The sequence below is a fragment of the Symphodus melops genome (assembly GCF_947650265.1).
Source record: "Symphodus melops genome assembly, chromosome: 1".
NCBI lineage: Eukaryota > Metazoa > Chordata > Actinopteri > Labriformes > Labridae > Symphodus > Symphodus melops.
Window position 1 is genome coordinate 53633693 of NC_136691.1, and position 25257 is coordinate 53658949.

At 42.6% G+C, this 25257-nt stretch overlaps 1 protein-coding gene across 4 annotated transcripts in view; it reads right to left on the reverse strand.

Moving 5' to 3' along the window:
• Positions 1–771: 771 nt before the first annotated feature.
• Positions 772–25257, reverse strand: part of stpg2 (sperm-tail PG-rich repeat containing 2) — a 67861-nt gene continuing 43375 nt past the window's right edge. The window contains exons 13-14 of one of the 4 annotated variants that reach the window (XM_079350900.1): positions 19220–19417; positions 772–924 (exon numbers count right to left, since the gene is read on the reverse strand). In XM_079350900.1, the coding sequence (XP_079207026.1) occupies positions 19247–19417 (171 nt within the window). In that variant the 3' untranslated portion in view covers positions 772–924; positions 19220–19246. Of the gene's footprint in view, positions 925–17784; positions 18304–19026; positions 19418–25257 lie in introns of those variants that run through there. The other 3 variants (XM_079350901.1, XM_079350902.1, XM_079350899.1) reach the window with 3 other exon arrangements.

A 25257-nucleotide genomic window follows, 5' to 3' on the forward strand; every position in this document is an offset into this window, starting at 1 on the left:
ATTTCTCGCCGTGATGTGGTACTTCTGGTCCTGACTCAACAAGAGTCGAGAGACGATGCTGGATATCGGCTGGCTCAGCGCTCTGATCAAAGAGAGCAGTGTTTGAGCCTTTAAAAGGCTTTTCACTGAGAAGTTTTTCTTTGCCATCAAGTAAAAAGTTCAGCATTGTGTGTTTGTCTAACTTGACATTGCATGTGACTACTTTACACCTACACATCAAGAATCAGCTGGGAAAAAAAATGTGTCTGTAGAATTATGAAACACGGGACATGATGGAAAACTGTCCATTGTGCCAAAAAAAAGTAAACTGAGTTGATGGCATATTTCCTTTGAGGATCGGGAATTGCAGGGTTACGGTGGAGCGAACTTCCAAACTCAATTTGATCTGCAGAGTCCCTTTGGCACCTCCAGGAAAAGTTAAAGACCCTTTCAAGAATACCTCTGACCTTAATGGTGATGATGATGGTTTTTATAGCATTGATGATGATGATGATGATGGTGGTGGTAATGGAGTTTTTAAGATGGTTTCTATACTGATCAGAACTCACATGAACAGCCTTCAATGTTGTGCTTTGCCTCTGGTCACTTCCTGTTACTAACGTTGTTTCGTCTTTTCTAGATCCTTGCTACTTACTCTCTGATGTACGTCGCTTTGGATAAAAGTGTCTGCTAAGTGATTTGTAGAAGTGTTGAATTATAGGCTTAAAGAGCCAATGGACACTTAAAATAGTTGCACTATTGGTTCTGGTATCAGAAGGAGAATCGTTTAATGAAGGTCTTTGTAGCAGTAATGTTTCCGTCCCTTAAACTTCCTCCTGCCCGGCCTGTTTCCGCTCTTTCCAGGTGCTCTCCTCCACCTGCCAGTCTGATGGAATTTGGCTTCTTCACAGTTGGTGGTTTGAGAGGTAGAGCTGAAACAGACAACTGGTCAAAGTACCAAAGGGTCATTTCCCTGGTCAGATCATTAAATTCAAAGTGCCAGAAAACAGCTGGTCGGGGGTGAACAATGGGTGGTCCAACATCAGCTATTATTATTGCAAATGCTGTGTTACAGCTGGTTGGGGTACTAAAGGGCAGGTCCCACATCAGATCATTAATGCCTCCTGTAGAGCTGGGCTAGAAAGAGGGAGAGGAGGAGAGACAGTGAGGCATATAGATGATATGATGGTACCCCTTTAAAAACCTCTCCTCTCCTCTAACCTAGCATTGGGCTGCACTCAGCCCCCCTGGGCTGTGAACATATGGATAACTGGCTGCTATGAGAATTTGCTTGGTTAAGCTAAAATCTTAAGCTAAGAGGGACCTCAAAAGAAGCAGAATAAAGGACAAGGCAAGGACACGACGCAAGAAAAACACGGGAGCATCAGATTCACTCCTGGTGTGTTTTAGACCAAACTCATCAGTGGGCTGAATAAGACAGGATGTGCTTCTGTTGACAGAGAAACATTATAAACCAAGCATCAATATTCAGAATATTACCTTGCCTCTGTTTGTGTATTTAGCGAGCATGGTGCCAGTAACAGAGTCACGTGTTTTAATCAAGTGCTCCACGGTCGTGTTTTTCCATAAAAACATGGATTGTGCCGTGGAGGAACAACATTAACCACTGGTTGGGTTTAAACATTTTATACAGAACAGCGAGGGGAAATAATGGGACAACATTCCCACACTAAACAGACGGTTAAAAAGACAACTGCAAAACAATCATTTGAGCTATATTTAAGTAGAAGAAAGCCCCACATTGATCAGTGGGAGTCAATGAGTGTGTGTTGGGACGTTTGTGTCTTGGATGGAGATTGAAATGGAAAAGGAGGGGGGATGAAAGAGAAAGACATCAATCTTGTGTGTGCCCCCCCGTGGTCTGGGCTACCTGTCCTGTTTCTGACATCAACAGAGCCAAGCCTTCTGGGTAGTAATCAATCAGTCACACCTCGACAAGCTGGCGGAACTGAATGGTGTATGAGTGTGTGTGTGCGTGTGTGCGTGTGTGTACTTAAAGTGTTGGAGAGTGTGTTAAAGATGAGAGGAGAGGGTGCATTAGCCAGGCAAAGGATGAGCAGAAACAGAGATAATAGAAAGAAAGAAGGAAGGAAAGAAAGAAAGAAAGAATGAAAGAAAGTAAGAAAGAAAGAAAGGAAGGAAGGAAGGAAGGAAGGAAGGAAGGAAGAAAGAAAGACAGAAAGACAGAAAGAGTCTAAGTTCTCAGTCATCCAGGCAAATCAAAGTCAACTGAACTTAGTGGAAAATGAAGAAGTTTCACATGAAACGTTTTAGATCCAAGTCCAAGACTTTGACACTGAGCAGATAGAAAGACAAATAATGAATGTAGGTAGTGACGGTCCAAATTCATTCTGAGTAAACTGTGTTAAATTAAATGTACAATAATCCAAATTAAGACCTCAAAACACTGAGACCTCGGAACAGTATTCTGTAAACCATAACTCTAATTTACCCGTGTTTTTGCCCACAGTTATTTCCTCTGTCTCTGCATAATTATAATTTTGTCTTTACTTGAATCGACTTAGAAATTATAAAGAAGAATAAAAGTACTGGAATAAACTGTGATTGTTGAAATGTATTTAACGTTCAAAGTTTCAGATAAGAATGTTTTTCTTGTTGTCTCCTGAGATCCTCTCAGTCGTCTACCATCAGGACGTTGGACCTCCCGACCCTGCACAACAATGAAGTGGCCTTCGTAAATCACCAGGGATCTCTATTGAATTAGCCCTGCGGCCAGATCAAATCTAGCATAATTGGTTAAATGCATTAGGCTGATTAATTGGACCCGCAAGTCGCAATAAAGAAAGAAGCAGCAGATCCCTGTTTTTCGGTGTTCTTTGTGCTTAACAAGAAATCTCGACAGATGAGCTGACAAATAAGAAGAAGTTGGTCTCCTTCTTCTTTTACCGTCAGCCTCTCGCTCACTTTTCATTTCTGATCATTCTTCTCGGGCTTCTGGTAAAAGCTCTTTCTTTCCTCCACCCCCTCCGATCTCATTATCTTCCTCTCCATCTCGTGACGCATGAGCTTTTAGAGCGAAAAACAAAACTGTCTGCTCTAATGAAGAACATCACGTTGTTCTTCTCTCTAATCACAACCTTTCCATCAGTGAATGCTGCCCGAGCGCCGCCCGTATTTAAAGGAATGCTATTGTGCCTTGAATAATGGCATAATTACTGAGCACATCTTGGAGAAACAGCCACCAAATCTGTTATTCTGAAGAGGCTCAATAAATGTGTGCCTCGGAGGATGAAAACTATTTACAACTGTCAAGTGGCTGTTCAGCAAAAACTAACTCGGCCGACGGTCCGCCGCGTGAAGCCACGAGCAGCCAGGGTCCAGAAGGTCACATAAAAACTACAAGATCTCACTGGAATAAAGAGGGAAAAACCTGCAAACTACAGGTGACTTTGACTTTCAGATGTCGATTTGCTGCTCATTTGGCGCCTCTGTCGGTGCATGATGGAGGGATGGAATATCATTTAGAGTCGATGTCTATTGGCTTGTTGCTTTAATCGTAGCCGGGTGCTCTGTGCGTTCCCTTTGTCTGACTTCCTGATCAGCACTGTTCAGCTTGACGCGTCGTCAAGCGGCACGTGCAGTGGAAACAAACGAAAGGAGAAGAGAAGACGCGTTCAGCTCCGGCGTGCAGGCCGTGGACATTTTCTTTCGCTTTCTTTTTTTTTTTTTTTACACGTTCAAAGTGAAAGAAATCAATCAACTTGCATGCAGATATCTGTTGACAGAGACAAATCAATCGTCTTCAGAGTGCCTCAGCATTTAAAGCCAGGCTGCTCCGTCTGCTCTTTTCTCTGGATGAGACTGTGTTCGCCTTCATAGACCGCAGCCCGCTGACGCGTGATTGGTTTACACAACTCTTCAATGCAAATGAAAATATTTCCATATTAAATTGGATTTTTATCTAGAAAATCTGTAGAGAAGAGCTGTGGCTTGATCTGGACATGCTTACGTTGCAGCACCAGGTTATTCCTGTTGTTGTGTTCGGCTTCAGACTGCAGCGTCACTGTTTGGTCTGACTCTAATTAACTGCTCTGTTATGATGCTGTTAATGCAAAGCAGACTCTTCCCACAGCTGCTGCTGCTTCATGATAAAAGATTTCCAACTCCAAAGTGCTGGAAGGCTTTTTAGTAAACAAATTAGGACTGTCACTTTCTCATTTTCTCTTACAAAACTCAAACATGCACTTCAGTATGAAGGGAGACAATTCATATTCCCATAACAAACTATTAGAGTATGTATGTGTAAAGGAAAAGTTCATAAGTGTGAACAACTTTTAAAAGGCCACATGAGAGACGCTTAAGAAATGCCATCTGTTTTGGCGATAAGTCGATATTTTTTTTATTGCTGGAAGAATCTACCCATGTTGTAGATGTTGGAAATGAAAAGTAAATAAAGTAACAGCAATCAGATTGATATCTGGGAATAATTTACAGTCCCAAAACAGAACGATGGAAGGACTTACTTTGTGCTTGCTTTTGTCTTTAAAAAGTAATAAGCAACATTTAACATCTAATCAGACCTATTTTATGTTTTGTACCAGGCTGTGCATATTGGTTCATTTATGCTGGGGGGGTTTTTTGCCTGCAGGTGTGTATGTGACTTCCTGTGTTCCTGGAGCCAGCCTCAAGTGGACACTAGATGAACTGCAGGATTTTGCAACTTCCGCATTGGCTTCATTTTTTCGACAGACAAAACGTTTTGACACGCACACACAGCCGAATGACTCGCTGGTCCAAGGCTACCTCCTCTCTTCTGCTCTTCTTCCTCTTTCTCTGATTGACCAAACTTGACATGTATAATCAACCAGTGACAGCAAGAGCTCGAGAGACAGACGGAGAAATTGACTCAAAAATATTTATATATATTTTGGCGCAATGTGAAGAAACAAGGATTTATAGCACTTCACTGTGAGAGTTTGTTTTAAATATAAAAAATAAATAAACGGTAAAAAGAGTTGCAGAGACACACTAACATGTTGCTAAGGACTGTTCATGGTGAAAAGCTGCACTGTATGAATACGGCTCCTGTCTAAGGCAGAGTTGGAGCAGGGCAAGCGTCCGTGCCTCTGAGTCTCCGATGATCCCAGTTTTGCTTCTTGGAATAAGTGAATATCAGCTGAAAGTGTGCGCTGCCCCGGCAACATGACTAATGAGAGCTGCTGGGGTGCCAGCAACTCGGATGCCAGAACGAGCCAAATGGTAGTTTTATGATCCAGTTACAGACAAGTTCTGGTTAACAGCTGCAGCTTATACAGCAGGAAAACTTCATTTAATAACCCAGGCTTTTATTTACTTCAACCTCTGACATGAGCCTCCCTTTGATTTGGGACAAAGGTCAAAACATGTGCATTCACTGAAGAGTGCTGTGCTGGTCTATGGAGCTGTGTAAACAGATCAGACCTCCCTTTAATTTATAGCGTTAACAAATCTGATGAGAGATGGAGAAAAAAAAAAACCTTGGTTTCCATAATTTACATTTCAAAATGTATTTCCTTTTGTGAAGCGGGCAGATGAAGCAGAGTCCTGTCTGTCCCGCCTGTAGCTCACTGAGGTTTAAATACTGTTAGCCGTATCCTCATGCAGGAGACGGAGGGTGCTGCTCCCGCGTTCACATTACTAAAACATCGTCCGTACCCAAGTTGACTTGCGTCCACAGTCCGATACAGCAGGTGGCCGTATGCACATAGAAAGTAGAAGGAAAAAGAAGCAACCATTCTGCTCACTGGATGTTTGTTTTTTTTAACGCCAAAAACAAATCTCCCCCTTACTGTACATCGACATCTACGATGCAGCTGACAGGACGAATTGGGCCCACGAGGCACCCATACAACATCCAAGGAGACTTTAGAATAACATCCAAACAGTCCACTTTCTTGTCTGAGCAACAGATGAGTTCACATCTCTTCAAGAGGACTCGGGTGCAGCACTGATCAAATGAGCCTGACTATGGGATCAAGCGTACTCCGATCAGAGCCCAGGTCTGATAGGAGTGACTTCACTGAACTTCATAACACTAAACACAGGTGCTACAAGTTACTGTAACTGACAGGTGTTTAATGAAGATCAGAAGTTAACGTTTGTGTTTATTTGACTGAGAGAACATCACGTGGACTCAGCAGATACGTCGATACATTTGTCCTTACTAGAAACACCTCAATGTGAATTCATGCACATTACACAGGAGGAAACAGAACAGCATACTGCAACACACACACACACACACACACACACACACACACACACACACACACACACGCTCCCGATGGTCGCAGTGATGATATACGAGCTGCCAATACTCAGTCAATACTCTGTCTTGTTAGTGGAATAAATATGGCCGGCTATGTGACGACTGCAGTTGTAATAAAAGTTGAAATCTTCACATGAAATCAATTTTGAAGCTTTAACATGTGTTTGTGTTTCTGCCCACTAATAAATTTGCTTTTATGTTCATTTCGAGTATTTTATGCAAATATTGGATTTCTCCTTTTTTTTTCTTACTCAAAGCCTCTGCAGGAAAAACACGTTTTTAATTACATGAGAGAAAAAACACACGTCGTAAACACCTCTGTTTAGCATCAGTGGATCATTTTTAACCTGATTTAAAGAGAAAACTTCAGTTTAACACAGCTTCATCTGTTATGTCCCCCCACCCCCCCCCCCCCCTCATCAGTCCTGTATCCACATCCTCTTTGCTCCAGTAAAAAGTAAGAGCGCTGTGTCTGCCATCGAGCGGCCTCAGCTGGGTGACTTTTCATGTCGGCGATGTTTCTCCCTGCTTTGCGTGTTTCCTTCAGTGTCACTGTTTCAGCTGTGTTGACATTCTGCTCCGAACATCTTTAACCCTGCCAACCTACTGTACATCCCTGCAACATGATTTACTGTGTGCTCTTTTTCTTCTTCTCTTTGACGTCGGGTGGCAACTATAGCGGTCAAAACGCAGTATAACCTTTACGAGTGTTTGCTTGGTGCAATTACAGGTTTAAATCTTTCAAACTTTTATTGAACATTTGCTATATTTATACTGAGCAAAGTGATAGTTATTTAGGCTGATTTCACTGACCATAAGTAGCCAACATGACCACCAAGAGACTGACAAGAACTTTGCTTTTCCTCGTTCTTGCAATATAATTCTTTTTTTCTTGTTTTTTTGTTCTGTATTTTTCCCTCACAGAGTCAAAAACTTCAGTATTCCTCTCATCTCCTTTACAAGAGCAGCCGAAAATCACTGGGCGGCACCACAGGAGTTTCACATACTGAATGAAAGAAAAACAAAGAGCCGAAATCAGGATTTTGAAGACACACTTTTGAGACACCGCTGTCAATTCCGAGGCGCCTCGTATTTGTGGCTTTACAATGTCGGCCACGGAGACGGAGTTCATTCACTCCTAATCCTGAAATCAACCTCACACGTGATTGCACGAGCACAAACACTTCCACACGGGTAATATACAAGTGTAATCCTGATTGCTGACAGCTGAAATGAAATAATCACAGAGGAAGAGAAAAAAGAAAATCACACCTTGTGCATTGCTTTGGTTTGAAATAATGAAATCCACTTGACCTTCAGCGTGTTCGCTGCCTTAGAGCCCATCGTGCCATCTCTGTCCATCAATTCCACATGGAGGATCAGAGAAATGGATTAACTTCATATTTCTCTCCAAATACATACCTCTGTTTGTGTTCCCGGGGAAACGTTATTATCTGACAATCTGCCCCAAGCTTTTCAAAATGACATTAGAGCGACTTCTGGACGCTATGTCTCCAAAGGATGGACATAGAAGTGAAATAATAAATATAGATGTTTTGTTCAGGAAGCCCTGTTATCCACTGACCAGCTACAAAAGCATGCTTTTCCTCCTCTTCACCGTCTGATGTGGTCTGACCCGTCCTTGAAGATAGTTTAATATTTTTCTCTGTCCTTTCCTCTCGTGCATCTGCCCTCTCTGATTCCTCCGACTCATATTCTGTCTTCTCTCTCACCCTGCGATCTGAAATCAAACCGTGTTTCTGCACACGCGGAGGAGTCCTCGCAGCTGTGCATCATTAATAAATACGATTTATTTTCCACCTGTTCTTCCCCTTTCTATTATTCAGACCTCTCTTCAGCGCATCCCTCTGCAAATATAGAGCGAGTGTTGTTTGTTGTTTTGTAGTGTGAACCTGCACCGAACTCGTTTTCACTCTCAAGATTTCCAGTCTATCACCGACACGACCTGAAGGAGTCTGGAAGAATGAGGATGACAGTGGCAGTTGAACCCTAGGTAAGCTAACCTTCAAAATTCACGCACACACACACTGAGATGTTAAATATTTGACGTTGACTTTTTCCACATTTATTAAAATTTTTATATTTACGTGTGTTTTGTTCCAGCGGGGAGAGCACAGACGTTGGTTTTAATTCAGGGGAGAATCAGGTGAGAGGTTTATTAGAGCCTTTGCAGCAAACACTAATCAGTAAAATGCTAATCAGGAGGATGGTGTTCTTTGTTGTCGCAACACGATCCTGGTACAATCTGTTCGACAGGATGCTTTGATAACAAGTGTGAGAGGAACAGTGAGTGCAAATGAAATCAGACCTCTATTCTTAAAACAACAGCCTCCTGATGAAGAAACAAAACAGACAGAGCAGAGGGGGGGACGAGACAACCTGCAGCATCCTTTTCCTTCAATACTTTTTGAATAACTGGGCCACAGACGCCGCCTCTTCAATGTGACATTTGGCATCTTTTTTTTTTTTTTACTGTTAAGTGGTTGAAGTTTCTCCTGGGCTTCGGACCGTTAGACTGACACTGAAGATACAAATATGAACTTTCTGAATATTTTATCCTAAATAACTAAACGAGAAAACGAGTGAGTGAATAATTCTCCTGCAGATTAAACAGACATGTAAATCCAGAAAACAAAAAATGTAGCACAGCGACTCACTTTCTAAAACAATGTCGTGTGTATCTTGTTGCTGTTTCGTCCCATTGTTCGATAACAAATGACTCAGAGGCTTTTTAAACTGGCACATTTACGACCCTACTGGGTCTGTTTCTGAGGCTTGAGCAGCCGGACTTCATTAAGCTCATAGGGGAATAAACTCGAGCTGTCACTTTAACGCGTTAATTAGATTAATTAATTAGACCACAAATTAACGCGTTATAAAAAATGACACAAGATTAATTATAGCACTCTTGAATAAGAAAATTCAACGTAAATTTCACCCAGAAACTACAGACCGCAAGAAATTTTCATTTCAAACTTGGCCCAATCTTAAACAGACATGAGATTAAAATGAGATTAATTAGATTAATTAATTACAAATCCTCTAATTAATTAGATTAATTTTTTTAATGGCCTGACAGCACGAGAATAAACTTTGTCTTCTGGAGGTTGATGAGCTCTTCATGCGGTGCCTGTTTTGACTCCATGTTGATGAATTGCTGGGATACACAATCAGGAGTTATTTTTACATTGACGTGATACAACGACGCCTTCTCTTTTCTTGGCTTCCTGTCAGGGTTGCATGCTTTCAGCGGGTTCCATAACATAGAGCCTACTATCTGGAACGGATAGAGTGCGTGACGCTGAGGGAACGCAGTGCACACGCGTCCTGTGAAAACTGCCAGTGTGTTTTCACTGTCGGCTAATAGAGCAGATCTCCAGGTTTAGTGCAAGATTAATCATGAACACAATCAGTAGGTGCAGACGTGTGGGCATGTTTATATTAAAGTTTCACAGTAAATAGGTGAAGAAGACTCTGCAGTAACCAACAATTCTGCAACAACCTGAAACCTTTTAAAATGGTCAAATGAATGGAAATCCCTGAGCTGCTGTATCTGTAACTTTTTCCACAAAACAAAATCAAAATGAGCCTCATCATCCAGAAATATTCCTCTTTTCATCAGCTACCTCTCGTTTTTTTATTTTACAATGATGTCAGCAGTCCAAGGAGCAGCAGTTATTATAATCATGAGAATTTTGTTTGTAACTTGTCGTGCTGCACATCTCAAACTTTACAAACACACGCCGTCTCTGCTGTGATTTACTACTTTGCATGATTTGCCCCAATACACCGCTCCTGCTATCTGTCTGAGAATGAGCCCAGATAATGACAGCGAGATGAACGCAGCAGAATGTGGAAATGAAATCAGACATCTATTCTTGAACTACAATGGCCTGATGAGAAAAGACAGGGAGGGGGGGGGAAGAGGGAGCACAGGTAAATTAGATTGAAAGGGAGAGAGAGAGAGAGAGAGAGAGAGAGAGAGGCCAGGCAGCACGATGTGGAAGAAATAGAGATAAATCAAAAGTGCGAAAAAGAAATGATATAGTGTTGTAGGATGGAGAGATGATAGGAGCCGGCAGAGAGAGAGAGAGAGAGAGAGAGAGAGAGAGGACATGGAGGGAGCTCTGAGGAGGAAATCAGCTGCTTTCTAATGGGCACTGATTACATCTCCTCCTAAATGTCAAGTACATTTCCATTTAAAGTGCCTTACTGCTTAAAAAGGCATGAAGAGAGGCACGCCCAGACCACACACACACACACACACACACACACACCTCACACACACAGGAGGAACATACAGAACTTCAAAACCATGTAACCAAACAACACACAGTTAACTCAGAAGGAGTCCTGCACAATATGAGAAACACACGAGATGTGCAATATCACAGTTATTACAAAATAGTTTGTTTTTCTACCACTCATTTGACCCAAAGCCAATCTGCAGGTGTGATAGCTCACTTGACCTTAAAGTGATTGCATCAACATTAGTGGTAAAGCGTCTGGATCACCTCAGACGGTTTCAGGCTGCACGCGAGCCGCAGACTGATCCCATGTTCAAACAGTTTCAGAAATGTTGTTTTGTTTCAAACGATGCTTCGACTTACCTGCGTTTCATCTGACCGTGTCTGTATTTATCATGGCAGTGTTGTGGCTGCACGTGGTGACCATCAGCAGCTTCATGTCAGTCATGTAAAAGCCTGCTGTATTGAGTAGAGAGTGCTGTGTTCAGTCCACAAGCTGGAGACGCTGCACAGCTCCTGATGCACGCCTTGGCCCCAGATGATGTCACCAGTGCAGTCTGTGAGCAGTGTGAGTGAAGGTGACAGAGACATGTTGTCCGTGATCATTTACAGTCAATGAAGTGCAGAGCCCGACTCAGACATTGTATTCAACCTGTGACTGTGCGTGTGTTTGTGAGAACATGTGTTCCTGCGTCAGAGCTGCAAACATCTCTGCATGTCAATGAATCAAACCAAAGTGGCAGTAGCTGGAGTAAAGCGTAACCGCTCATCAATAAAACGCACATCAGTGCACACACACACACACACACTTCTTTATCCTTTCATTCCTACCCGCCCTAAAATCTGCTCCGAACCAATGAGGCGTGTCCTCCCACCGGGGTTCAGTAATGACTGCCAATCAGGATCACCGTAGCTGTGCCCAACAGCGAAGAGCGGGAAGATAGATGAGTGGCCCCGAGGCCTGCGCTGCACTGGAGCGAGCAGAGCTTAGGGATGGCTTCAATATGTCACAACAACAAACACACACACACACACACACAGGGATGAAGCCTGCAGTGTGCGTTTGTCAGAGTGGTTACAAACAGAAAAACACATTAAGGCAGTGTGTCTGCAGGAGACAAAAACAAAGGATGCCAGTATTCCTGGTTTCCTCTCTCTTTTTGGACATTCGATCAAACTCAACCTATCATACATTCAATTAGTCATGAAGAGATGAACACACGCTCTACTGTACACAAGGAACAGGTTACAGAATTACAGCGGTTCTTCAGTCAAAAGTAAACCAATGTGTCATATTTGACGAATGCATTTAGTTTAAACTTAAGACACCTCAAAACCTGCTCCGCTCCGCGACACAAACGTCCAGAAAGACTGAAATATACTGACCGCAAATCGCATCAGAGGTTAAACAGTAAGGACAGCATGGACAAGATATTAGAACAAGACGAGAGCACATCAGAAAGAACAACAAGCATGTTGATGGACCGTTCGCACAACTCCCATAACCTCTCTGCACTCTGGCCATCTGGACGAACAAGCTCGAGAGCGTGCGTGACAGGTCTCTAGACTCGATCCGCCAAGACATCAGTACCTAAGCATCTTCACAGTGCCGCCATATTTTTTCTTCCCTGGCTGACACCACAAGATGCAACAATGAAAAGCACCCGGACGTTTCATTTGAAGCTTCATGCATGTCCTGCTTTGTCTCTTCTTCTCCCTCCGTCCTGTCACTGTGGTCCAGCTGCCCTGCGTCACCACCCTCTGTTTCCTCCTCTGCAACATTGATCCCCAGCTCTTTTAATATGGTGGTGCATAGACATGCACCATCCAAAAGCAAATGAACACTTCCAGGAATTAAAGCTTTTATACTGTACAAAATCACAGAACAGTGATCAGGAGCACAGCTATGCTGGAGACCACAGGAGACACGCTCAAAGCACATGAAAGAAAAGACAGACACCATCCTCACAAAGAAGACACGCTCACAAAGCAAAGGATTAAGAACTCGGAGCAGGAGGAAAGGTATCAAAATGTCCTTGAGGAAATAACTATGACCAGCAGAAAGAATCAAGATGAGCTGAAGGAGACTTTCAACAAGTGAGAGAAGAACTTGTGCATAAATTAACATCCCTGACCATTTTTTAATCACCATTTCTGCATCACCTACATATCCTCATTTATCTTGAATAGATAAACCGGCCATTTTGTTTCATGGATGTGTTATTGAAAATATATTAAATCACACTAAAAAGCTTTTAGTGTGATTTAGTTTTATTTTCTCTCATCGGTAAAACATAGCCAACATTTTAATTACTCTTAAATCAGGCAAAATAAGTGCAGTTTAGGAAGCTAACAGGTTCTCTTTTCCTCATCAGCAAAACAAAAAAAGAAAGAAAAAGAAACAGTTTTCTTTGCCTTGTGATGTCACTCCACACATTTTCAACAAGTGGGGCTAAAGGGACCAAGAGTTTCATGCGGCTAATGCCGCGGCTAATGCGGCTAATGCTAACGCTAACGCTAATAGGAGGAGGTAGGAGGAGCTGCGTTTCCACGGAATTTGAATTCTTGCAAACAGACACCTGGAAAACACGCTAAAGAGCATCTGAGCAGAATATGGGCCCTTTAACAGCTACACAACGTAGAATCTGAAAATGTTTCGTATACAGTATGTAATGATTACACATGTTGTTATTTCAATAAGCAACCAGTGGCGTGGCTGAACTGGGCCATTGACGTCGGCAGTTTGAGAATAAATTTTGTTAGCCGAGGATGACGTGTAAATTGTGTCATTGAAATAAAAAAAACACAAACAAAACAAGATTGCATATTAAAGTGTGCTCTGGTGACCTTATGACTGTTTCTCAATTAAAATAACACTTATTAAATGACATTAAATCAGTGCCTAAACAAACAGCACATTTAAAATGTTAATTACAATTCTTTCAATAAAGCCTCAAACTGAAATCTGCAAGTTCCAACACATGAAGCTCCCATCGTGCAACAACACGTCAACAACACGTCAACAGCACCACATCAAGGAGGAGACTGTCCTCCACGCGTAAAAAGGTTCAGTACAGGGATGAGTTCAGACTGCTCCGGTCTCTTTTCTCTCACTGTATCTAAATGAAGCCTGGCTGTCTGTTCTGCCCTTGTCAGCACTTGTTAACCTCTCTATTGATTCTCCTGCACTACTGTACATCTCCTTTAATTAAACACACCGGCTTATCTGGCTTTCAACCAGCTGTATGTTCGAGCGTGAAGCGATCATCTCCAGATGACTCATCAATATAACACTTTGAAATTACGTGCATCTCTTTATAAATCTGTTTGCTGTGTGTTTCTTATCCCATTCAGCCGATCGACGTCACACTTGGCTGATGTGTCGCTGAGGACCCCGAAAAGTTCATGTCGTAGAAAATTACATTTTTGAGTATAACTTAAGTAAAAAAAAAAACATAATTTCAGTTCAATCAATTATTTTATTTTCGGTTTTTATTTTCTAAATGGCTTTGAGTTTGTAGCACTGTTCGGCTTTACAGTGCTGCAGAAAAATGTCTTTTAACTGTCCATCATTTCACACAAGTACTTAAATATGACTGAATAAGTGGACTAAACTTTTAGATTCAGACTTTATTTTCCCGAATGGGAAATTCTTCTCCGCAGCGCAGTGCCGGTTTGACAGCAGTCAACAACTAGTGACGGCACAGAGAAAAACAACAGTGTACATTTACACAGCACACAATAAACTAAAAAACACACACACACAGGTAAGAGTGTGGTAGGAGAGGTAAAGTCAGGGTTACCTCAGGGTAGATCGCCATGGCAACATAAGCTGGTCTGCATGTTATGTGCAGGATAAAAGATTAAACCTGTGAAAGAAAAGGCCCAACGACCAATCAGACTGTTGATCCTAGAGGCTGCGACCGGCACAGCACTCAGTGTTTCCCCATACAGGTCTGAGAAGATGCTTTATTGTGATTGGATGTGTTGGTGACAGTCAGCCTTTGCAGCAATAAACAAAAAGGTGAAAAATGACAAAAATTTACAAACCAGAGTGTTGAGCCCTGTACACAAGGAAGTGAATGAAAACAGCTTTCGGTCACTTGACCACAGCAGAGGCTTCTGGTCGTCTTTCTTCGGCCTTGTGGGCTCATTTATTTACAGAAAATTCATTTGTTGTTTTTTACTACGCCTTCATTTTCATATTCTTACTGTTTTTGTTTTTGCACCGTTTTTTGTCACCTCGTGCTGCAACAATCTGTGCACATCAGCAGTACACCTGTTCACTTTCAGTTTTGAATGTCAACATGCCTCCAAAAGTTTGTTTATCATTGAATCTGAAAACAAAAAAAAACACACACACACATCTGAACAACACATGCATTCATGATAACAACAATTACCAATGAGAAGCTGTTACTTCCTGGAAACACAGCCGAGCTTCAGCAGCTGTTTTTCTTGTGCCAGATTCCTGCTGTGACCAATAAAAACACGGATCAATTTAACTCCATTTTACAATTATCATGAGATCTCTCGGGGACGGCGCTCAAGGTTTTTCAGCTAATTAGAATTAATAATGGCTCAGCAGCAGAGACAGCATGCGTGAGTGAATGACGCTATAAAAAAAAAAAAAAAGTCTGTCTGATGCCTGCAAAGACAATGAAAATAGCCATCAAGAGGGGACAGTGTAAGGACACTGAACAATAAGTCTTCATCTCACACAAGACTCTTGTAAGTGACGCTGCTTGGTGCTGCGTGAGAGACGAGCAGAGAACAGGAGAAAGGGCCCATTTGAGCATCGATCACTTTTACGGCCCTGGTCTGTTTGCATATTTTAGACCTATAAACAACATGAATGATGTGCCGTGTAATGCACCATAATCGAGATTTATTCAATCTTGGAGGAGGGAGGAGATGTTCACAATCCAAGAATCAGGAGGGGATGGATGGTGTGGCTCCCATTCTGTGTGTTAGTGTGTGTGTGTGTGTGTGTGTGTGTGTGTGTGTGTGCACTGTGATTTATTTGATTTAATTAGATCGCCGATGTAAAACAGCTCGTGGGGGGAAAAAAGGTAAAGACGAGTGCCGAGGGAGGCATAAATAACACGCGGCTCTTTCCCCTTCCCCTCTCCTCCTCTGCCTCTCTTTCAACTCCCTGATCCTTTCCTCCGACCATATATAATCTGCTATTTTTCTCCATCCTCCAAAAGCCTCTTTATTTCTTCCTCACTTTTCTTCTCAGCTTTCCATTTGCTCCGAATCTCTCCCCCCCCCCGCCCCCCCGCCCGGTGTCCTTCCCCTCTGCTGTGCTCCCAGCTGAATAATGATAGGGGGTAAACACCTCATTAGGTTAAAAGGCCCACAGGAACAATCAGAGACATGGAAAGTCTGCCGAACCCGTTACTCTGCACGCTCGCAGAGACATTTCGAACACAGCGGGACAAGGAGGGGTCTACACAGGAGGTAAAGGGGAGGCAAGAAATTCAAGAGAAAGGTTACATCAAATCAGGGGTGAGAAAAAAAAAAAAACATCCAAATAACAAGTCCGGCCTTCTTTAACACTTCTCGATTTTTTATTTTGTCCTAAAAGGCCGAGAACACACGAATCCACACGCAGCCATGAACGGCTGATTTACGGTGAGTGATCAGGAGAGGAGCGTAAATCTTCTCTCTCAGCTGGTAACGGCCAGTAAAAGCGCCTCAGCCGACACTTTGAACGACCTGCATCACCCCGCCCCAGCCAGCCGTCTCTAACCCTGTGATGAAAGATGATCAAGGTTAGGAACTCCCTGCACTGCTGTTTTCACATGAATTCTCTCCAAGCAGCTTCCTCCTCTCTGTTCCGTTAGCTTCCATGCTTGACTCTCCGACACATAGATCAGCCTCATTGCTTTTTAGGGACGTATATCTCATGGTCTTTGGTGCAGTTTATGATTTCAGAGGTGTGTGGATCACTTTAAAAGCAAAGTCGTCCAGTGAGTTTAACCCTGTAGCCTTTTTTTTGCGAGTCCACACTTAAAGTTTTTAAATAAGTAGCCTCTATTACATTATTAGTCTGTTCGATCAAATAAAATTAAAGTGAAGGTGGACTTTTTTTTCTCACATATTCCCTGAGTTGCCTGATTCTGTTCACTGTGCTGTCTTTAAATAAAGCTATAAAAAGAACAAAAATAAACCTTCACCATTACTTGAATGACATTACTAATGAATGTTTGCATATTGCTGTTGAATTATATTTCCGGACCAACAGTCACGCTAGCTTGATGGCAGCTCATGGATTACTTTGTTAAAGACATACTAAGGCTCAGGTTAGTATGCATTATGCAGTATGTATATTTCGAGTTTAGGCAGGGTGTAGTGTGAGGTTTCACACACAGACACCATTTAGGAGATTTCTTCTAGAACGGCTCCAGACAGCCGTCTCCCTCCTGTTGTCTGGACGGTCGAGCCTCTCCACTCCTCATGCAGGTGATTCAAAGAAACCAAACATGGCACCCAAAAATGTGTCATGTTGGAGCTACTCTTCAGGAGTCGCCGCTGCGTGTTGAGTTTAAAACCAAGTTTGGTACTTTGATTTGTTGGGGAGCATGTTGATGCCGAAAGGACACGTGGGAAAACCAATGTGTGGATTGAGATGCAGACCCAGAGGTGTCTCAAAGTTTAAAAAAAAAAAAAAAAAAGTTTTGAAAAGGAGGAAAACACTATGAAACTGTAAAGAGTCAAAAAATACTAAATAATGCACCAAAGATGATGAAACTAAACCACAGCCGGCAGGCAGCTGACTCAAAACCCAAAACAGTCCAGAGTACCCAGGAAATGCAAATGAAAGGCTGCCAGGGAGACCTTCGATAAGACAGAAGACAGGAGTCACAACAAAACCAGCAGCCCAACTTAAACTGTCACACGCCGGTGTTTATGTTGACACACAGAGAGAGCGCCTCTCACTCCCTCTGAAGGTGAGCTAATGAGTCAGCACAGAGAGTTTATAAGAGCTCCTCACACCTGGGCTTAATCAAAGCCAATCAGTGCCACACACACACACACACACACACACACACACACACACACACACAAAGGGAGGTAGATTTGATGAATGAACATATTGGAAAACAAGAAGTACACAAAAAAAAACCAAGAAAAAAAAAGGAAAGCTACGTTATGAGTCTTCTCACTTTCACAACTCTTTCCCTGGTCGTCAGCACAAACACAAACATGCATGCTGATTATTTTATGCATTTTATTTATGCATTCAAAGCAATAATGCATGGCTACAAATCTTTAACAATTCTAAGCACATTTGTTTTACCCGTCTGGTTTATTTTAATTGAATGTGATGTGTAGCTATGGCAACACCCCGACTCAGAGATGTAATCAAGCTGAACACATCTGCCACCTTTTCTGCCTCCTTGTTAGAAGAGTGATGAAGTCAAAACCTTTGAGCCAACATCATCTGCAAAAATCTCCCCATGCTCTTTAATCCTTGTCTTTTTAATGTCACATTTGATCTATTGATTGCTGCCCGAGGACAACAAAGCGTCTCCCCATAAAAGTCCTTTTCGAGATGAAGTCGCATTCACAGGACCTCGGGCCAAACTGATATTAAATGCTTTTTAATTGCTATTGATTTACGGAGAGAGCTGATGCACAAAACAGCTGAATCAGAGTGTCAAGCTTGTCATTATTTCCATTTAGGAGTCAGGGAGCCGTGAGTTGCAGATGCTCGGTGCATCGTGGGTTTTAAACTTTGCAATACTTCCAACCTGCCGCCTGAAACAGGAACCAGATAAAAACCCAACACAGTGTTTTTAAAGCACTTGTTTTTTGGTTTAACAAACATTGTTAGCTGTTCCTGGGTAAAGAATCACCAAATGGTACATTTAAGGTTTTTTCTATAAAACGACTCGGTGCTAAATTACAGAGTAAGGGCATCCTCTATATGATAACCCTTCTTAGATTATCTTCACAGTTGATGTTGTGCAGAGACACTCTGTCGTCACAAAGACATGTAATCGATGTGAATAATAAAGACGACCTTTATCTTTAACATTATATCTGATTCATGATCTGTAAATGTGTAACTCATGTTGTTTTCTGTAGTCATTTGACAAGATCTGTGCTGTCTGTGACTGACTGTGTGTTTAGATAGATAGATAGATAGATAGATACTTTATTGATCCCGAGGGAAATTCAAGTTTTTTTTTTGTTTTTTTTTTAGATAGATAGATACTATCTAAAAAATAGTTTGTCTGACGTAAAATGAATAAAATATGTAATACTTATTAACACACAAGAGGAGCCGATTTATTTTTATTTACAGATTAAATCCCATCTAATGAGCCAATTACAATTCCCCCTTTCTGGTTTTCGGGGTCAAAAGGTTCAAAGGGTCACTTACTATTCTAGATCAGAATCGCTGTGATGTAGCGTATTGACTCAGGTTGTGTTTATAAATATAAATGAAAAAAACTGAAAATCAGAAATATTAACAAAATTAAACCTCTACAGTTTTATTAGATTAAGTGGGAGGAGCTCGGTCTTCTTCAGTGAGCCTTTTATAACCACTGTTCATCTAAAACATTATGTTATGAACATATGATAATAAAGCTTCTTACTGTAACACTTGAGAGATTAACAACAAGCCAACATATTATCTTTGTGAAGTTGGATCTCGTCCCCTGCTCACCTTCTGACCTTTGACCCACAGAGTGATCTAAGAGGTGTGCGAGGTGACGTGGGTATTGGGTGGGACGGTGCGGACGGTCCTGTGAGACGTGACGGGGCCAGGGGCCACACAGTGGGGACAGCAGCAGGGGCTCAGAGGGTTACTGAGCGTCACATTGAAGGTTCCCTTCAGCACTGTGTTCATGAGGCCTGGACTCAACTGCGGAGACACAAACAGAACAGAGAGGAGGCGTGATGAGAGAGGTCATAGGTCATTTGAAATGTGGGAGTAAGCTCAGAAACGTGAAGCGGAGAAGAGCTACTTCACAAGAAGAGCCGCACACCAGAGTCGGATTAGAAAGTGTCTTTAATTACAGTCAACCACATTCACTTTTGTTTGAGTTCCTTTAAACAAGACGGGACATGGAAACAGAAGACAGGCTGATGGGACTGAATTCAAAATGGGTTGAAGAAATACAAAAAGAGAACAATGATTCTGGAAGTCTGGGGGGGGTTTTTCCACGCAGACTTGAAAACTGAAGCTGTTCACTGAGATCAAACGTCACATTAAACTGTAAGAAGTGACGGCGTAGGAACGATACTACCGAAGCCTCAAGACAAACGGTTAAACTTGATGAGGAGTGGTTCTTTAAGTTGTGACTCTCACAGTAGATGAGCTTCGTGTAATATAAACACTTAAAGCCCTACATGTGTGCGATTTTATGTCGCCTGACTTCAGAATCAGTCGTGCAGCTCAAAGATTGGTTTGATGTTGTACATGTTGCACTTTTTGGATGCTAAGGTTTTTTTGGGGCTTTTTATGAGGAGATAGAGTTAGAAATCAGAGAGAGAGAGAGAGAGAGAGAGAGAGAGTAAAGAAGCCAGAGGTGGGATTTGAACCCAGCTGCCCCGCTTGGACGACTTTAGCTTCTGTCTGTCTGAAGTTATAAAATAAAAAAAATAAAAAACATGTATTTATGTTCACCTAACTGAATACGACTTTTCCTGGTAAAAAAAAAAAAAAAAAAAAAAGAATTATAAATGTAAAAAACAATATCCACTGCAACAAGACGATTTCTTGTTTTTACATCACAATAAAGAAAAGTAAATTCTCTGTCTTAATGACACAAATATATCGGCAACATTTTAGTGCTAAAAACTATGAGATATTATATTTCAGTTTTTTTCTTGTATTAGCGAACACAAACCATCTCATCGTGGCTCATTACTCAGTTGAAGCGTGTGGTGGTGACTGCATCTGCAGCTCTTCTCTTCATGTGTGTGTGTGGGGGTAGTGTGCAGTGGTGCTGAGCTCACAGCTTAAAGTGCACAGGTCGGAAGAATTGAAAAAGGCATCACATGTCTAACGTTCTCCCTCTTAAAGTCTGTGAGAAATATGAGAGAAGTTTGTGTTCACAAAAAAAGAAAGTCAGGAGTTTTGTGTGTGGAGACATCCTCTTGGTCAGCCTGTTCCACGACCGAGGGAGACTTTAGCTTGACCCCAAATATCAATAAAACCTCTACGTGCACTACAAAGCCTAACCTTAAATTCACCTCAGATAAAAGAGCGACACAAAATGAATTCTCTCTCTCTCTCGCTCGCTCTCGTACACGCCGATCAAAACTGCAGACATAAATGCAAATTAACATATATATATATATATATAATATATAATATATCGGCACAAACACCCTCTTAACCTCTCATCTCTCCCAACAGGTACTGCCTGAAGAATTTCCTCGCATTTTATCAAAGTCTTGCTCCCTCTCTCCTTTTTTTTTCCTTCTCCCCGTCCCTCCCAGCGTGCGCACACGCATCAGTATGCTAGCGGTGCCACGGCAGGATTTAGGCACATCGGCGGAGCCTCTCAGATCTCAGTATTGATCCTAATGGGAAGAAGGTTGCGGGTTCAACTCCAGGTCACCCTCAGGGTTGCCCAGGAGGTCGGGTGGGATGAGGAAGAGCCCTTGGAAGTGGCTACACCAGCGGCATGTCAATGACGGGTGAGATTATGAGCTGTTTCACTGGGTCAAAGGGGGGAGAAGGAGAAGGGGATCCGCGGAGGGGAAGTGATGATGATGTTGCTGTGAATGTATGCAGACGTGTGCGAAGTGTGCTCACAAGAACAGAATAAAGAGTGTTTCATGCAAAGTCTTTCCCACAACTCACACACAACACATGACACGTACAGGAACGCAACACAGGCTTTAACCTGTACATGCATAATACATGCAGGGCAGGCGCGAGGGTGCTAACTCTCAATTTAGGACAGCAGGAGTCTGCACATTCACCACACTCAAAGAAAGCTCTTATCTTCACACACGCACACGCACACACACACACACACACACACAATCACTGCACAGACACAGTCAGGAAACCTTAAATAAGTCAGCACTTTGTCCTTCCCGTTGAAATGATTCATTAGCGCGCTGACTGATTAGCCATTGTTGTGTTTGAGGTTTGGTAAAGACAACAAAGAGAGGCAGAGAAAGATCAGAAACGTGGTTTGAATTCGCCTGAGTCAGAGAGCACATGTCGAACAGATCAAAACCTGAACGCAGACTCTATACTGTACAGCGTTGATGTTCGAGGCGACGATCAAACAGATGTGCACAGCGGGGGGTGACGGCAATAATCAGCATCCTCGTCTACAGACGCAAATGGGAAAAAAGCAAAAATGGGGCCGTGTGGGTTTGAGGTGAGCGGTGAGGCAGCAGTGTGAAAGTTTGAGTCAGCTGTGATGAAACGGGTGGGAGACGTGTTACAGTGAGAAAAGAGAAGGCAGTGTCAATGTGATGGTCTGGGAAAACTTTACGATAAAAGCTTCTGAATGTGTATCACAGAGCAGGTTTACCCTCGGTTAACATGGAGTAAATATTTGTCCCTGTCGACAGAGGGGAGAGACACAGTCCTGCTGTTTCTCTGTGCATACTAACCTAAGCCGCGTTTCCACCGTCAAAAGTTGGGAATGAAACCAGAAGAAGGGATCCATACCATCCTAGGTTTTTGGTACCCTTCTTTTTGGGTGCCAAGGGGACCGATCCCACCCTGACGGTTTCATTTTATTTACTGTCATGTTCTTCTTCATCGAACTAAAATCAATAACTCTGTATTGTGCTGCTGTGATGTCACACTATTTTGCATAAATCCACCGTTGGCTGAGGAAACAAAAAGAAGGTCAGAGTTTAACGTACTAAACTGAATTGAACCGGACTGCTTGGGCTCGAGTTTCCCTGCAAGAGTACAATTAAAGGAGATCCAACAAACTTCCCGAACAGAAGAAAACGTTTTCTTTGGCCTTGGAAAACAAGTTTTGGAAACATGCAGCACGGGAGAACGGTGTGTGTGTGCTTTTTAGCCGCCTCTCTCAAGCTCCTCCTGATGTTGGGAAAGTGAACTGACACACTTTCAGGTGTGTTATGTAAGCACAAAGTCGTAATGATGGGGGAGCTTGGTTGCGGCGTCGTTGCAGAACTACAAACAGGGAGGGAGGATGTGAGGAGCGTGGGGAGGCAGGAGGTGAAGGATGAGTGTCCAACAAGAGTAACAATCAGCTTTAAAACAATCCTGCACACACAAGGCATGTTTAAGGTTAATCATGTCAGCTGATAAGATGACTCAGAGTGGCTGGTCACTGAGGTCTACTTTCCATTTTTCACTCTTGGTGTGACTCAGACCCGAGCGTTTTAAACAATTCATCTATTTTTTTTTTTTTAAATACAGAAACATGTAGTCTCCTGTTTACTTACCAGCGCTGCAACCTTCACCGAAAGTTTGTAAAAACATGACGAGACGATGACCTCCGCTCTCTCTGCATGAAGAAGCATTCAAAGTGTTTAAACTCTTAAAAAGGGGGCGGTGCCGGTAGCGCAGTGGCAGCGCACGCGTCACCATGTTTAGAGGCTATACTCTCCCCGATTTATAATGCAATCGACTTTCTCTCCCTCTATCCAAATAAAGGCATAAAAAGCCCGAAAATGAATCTTTAAAAAAAAAAAAAAAACCTCTTAAAAAGGGAGGAAGGACACGAGGGGACAAAAACAGCTCAGCCTGATATTGGTTTGATAGCACCTGGGAGGCGTTCAGGACACCCTCTGTTCTTACTCACAGTGAAGATAAAATTCACTTAAGCTGTTTGACGTCAGTCCAGCATGGAGGCTTTACATCCAGACATGCTTGACTAATGACTGAAGTTAGATTTCCTTCGTTTCAAACGTGTTCCTACAGTAAGGGCGTGTCACGATTGTTTGATGGCGCGTCTCAAGTCAGCCAAGGTCACGATTCCATACGATTGAAAATACCAACATCGCAGAATATTACGATCACGGTCATTTCATCGGCTAAGGTAAATAAAAGCCTGTGCTGTTAATTTAAAGGAATATATTTGATTAAACTGAATTTCACAGACACATCGTGTTCTGTACAGATTGATGGAAATTCGACATGTTGTTTCCAAGCTTTTCGTTTGCTGTCATTTAGTTTGTTCATTCAAAGCTTTCCAACCGAAGTTATAAAACTTTTCAAACGCATCCGGCCTCACGTTGTTGCTTCACTATTTGAAGTGAGTGATGGAGCCTCGTGCACGGCAGATACTGAATGTTTTTTGGCTTGACGTCTCTTCATGCCCGTGCGCTCCATCCTCACAACCTCACACATCGTCTCTGTTTAATGAAGCTCCGCCAATAAGAACGCTGTTGAGTGTGAGAGAGGTAATGGAGCCTACTTTCCAGAATAGATGCCTCACATGATGCAGTGAATGGAAACACCTAATGAGTCCTCTCTGTGACCTAGTGCTGCTCAAGTAGATAGATTTGTGACATTACAGACACACGTATGGATGGACGAGCACACGCACACTCTGATTCTCAAATAGCTTCTGTTCCATTACGCTGCCGTCTGCTTCTGATTGCAGACCCTTCGAGCACATTTACAGCTGTTGAATTTAACTACCCTCTTTAGCTGCTCGATTTGCTGCCGTCTCTCTGCTTCTCTCTTTTCCTCGCCGTCTCACCTCCTTTCCTGCCTCCCAACACTTACTCACTTGTCTATCTCTCTGCACCACTTCACTCTAAATCTTTAACTCTGTGGGGCCCGTAATCTATAGACTCAACGTCAAGCAGCTAATCGCTGAGACAAGAGCTTCGACGTGCATTCAAGAACAATAAAACAGAACAAAACCCCCCCCGAAGCTGAATTTAGACATCACACTCCTACAGATGGCATCCAACTACGGTATGTTCCTTTGTTTGTTTGAGCAGAATCATCCGTGTCCAATAAAAATGAAGAGTTAGCTCGGATTTCTAAATGTTGCATGACGTCAACAGAAGGGAGATGTGGTGGTTGGGAGTTCACACTCTGCATTAAATTGCTCAAAAATGCTTTTTTTTTAACTTCAATTGGTAAAATTGGGGCAGAAGTAGCTCAGTCTGTAGGGACCGGAGGGTCGCTGGTTCAAGTCCCAAGTCCGGAAATTGGTTTGGCAGCTGGAGAGGTGCCAGTCCACTTTCTGAGCACTGCCGAGGTGCCCCTGAGCAAGGCACCAAACCCCAAGACTGCCCTGGAGCGCTCGCTGTGGGCAGCCGCCTCACTCTGAGACCTCTCCATTAACGCACGTCACGAGGATCCTGTTTGTGCATGAGTGTGTATCTCAGCCTGTGTGTGTGTGTGTGTGTGTTCATTAGACAGAGTGTAAACTGAATTTCCCCTCGTGGGATTAATAAAGTATAAATTATTATTATAAAAGATGCAACGTTAAAGACTAGGGGACAGGAGGACGGGCAGGGAGAGAGAGGAAAAAACACTGCGTATTTGTAAATGAAGTATATAGAGCATATCGATAATTTCATCCAATCAAATCCAACTTTATTTGTCAAGCACTTTAAAATAATCACAGCCGACCAAAGTTGCTGTACAGAAGCTCCGCTGCAAAATGTTCCCAGAGTCAGATTCTCTAACAGAAAAGACAAGTCTGTAATCATCTGTGCAGAAAGCCAGATCAGAGCAGCGGCTTTTAACACCACACAGGCTCTGATTTTATCAGACAACTGTAAGAAAAG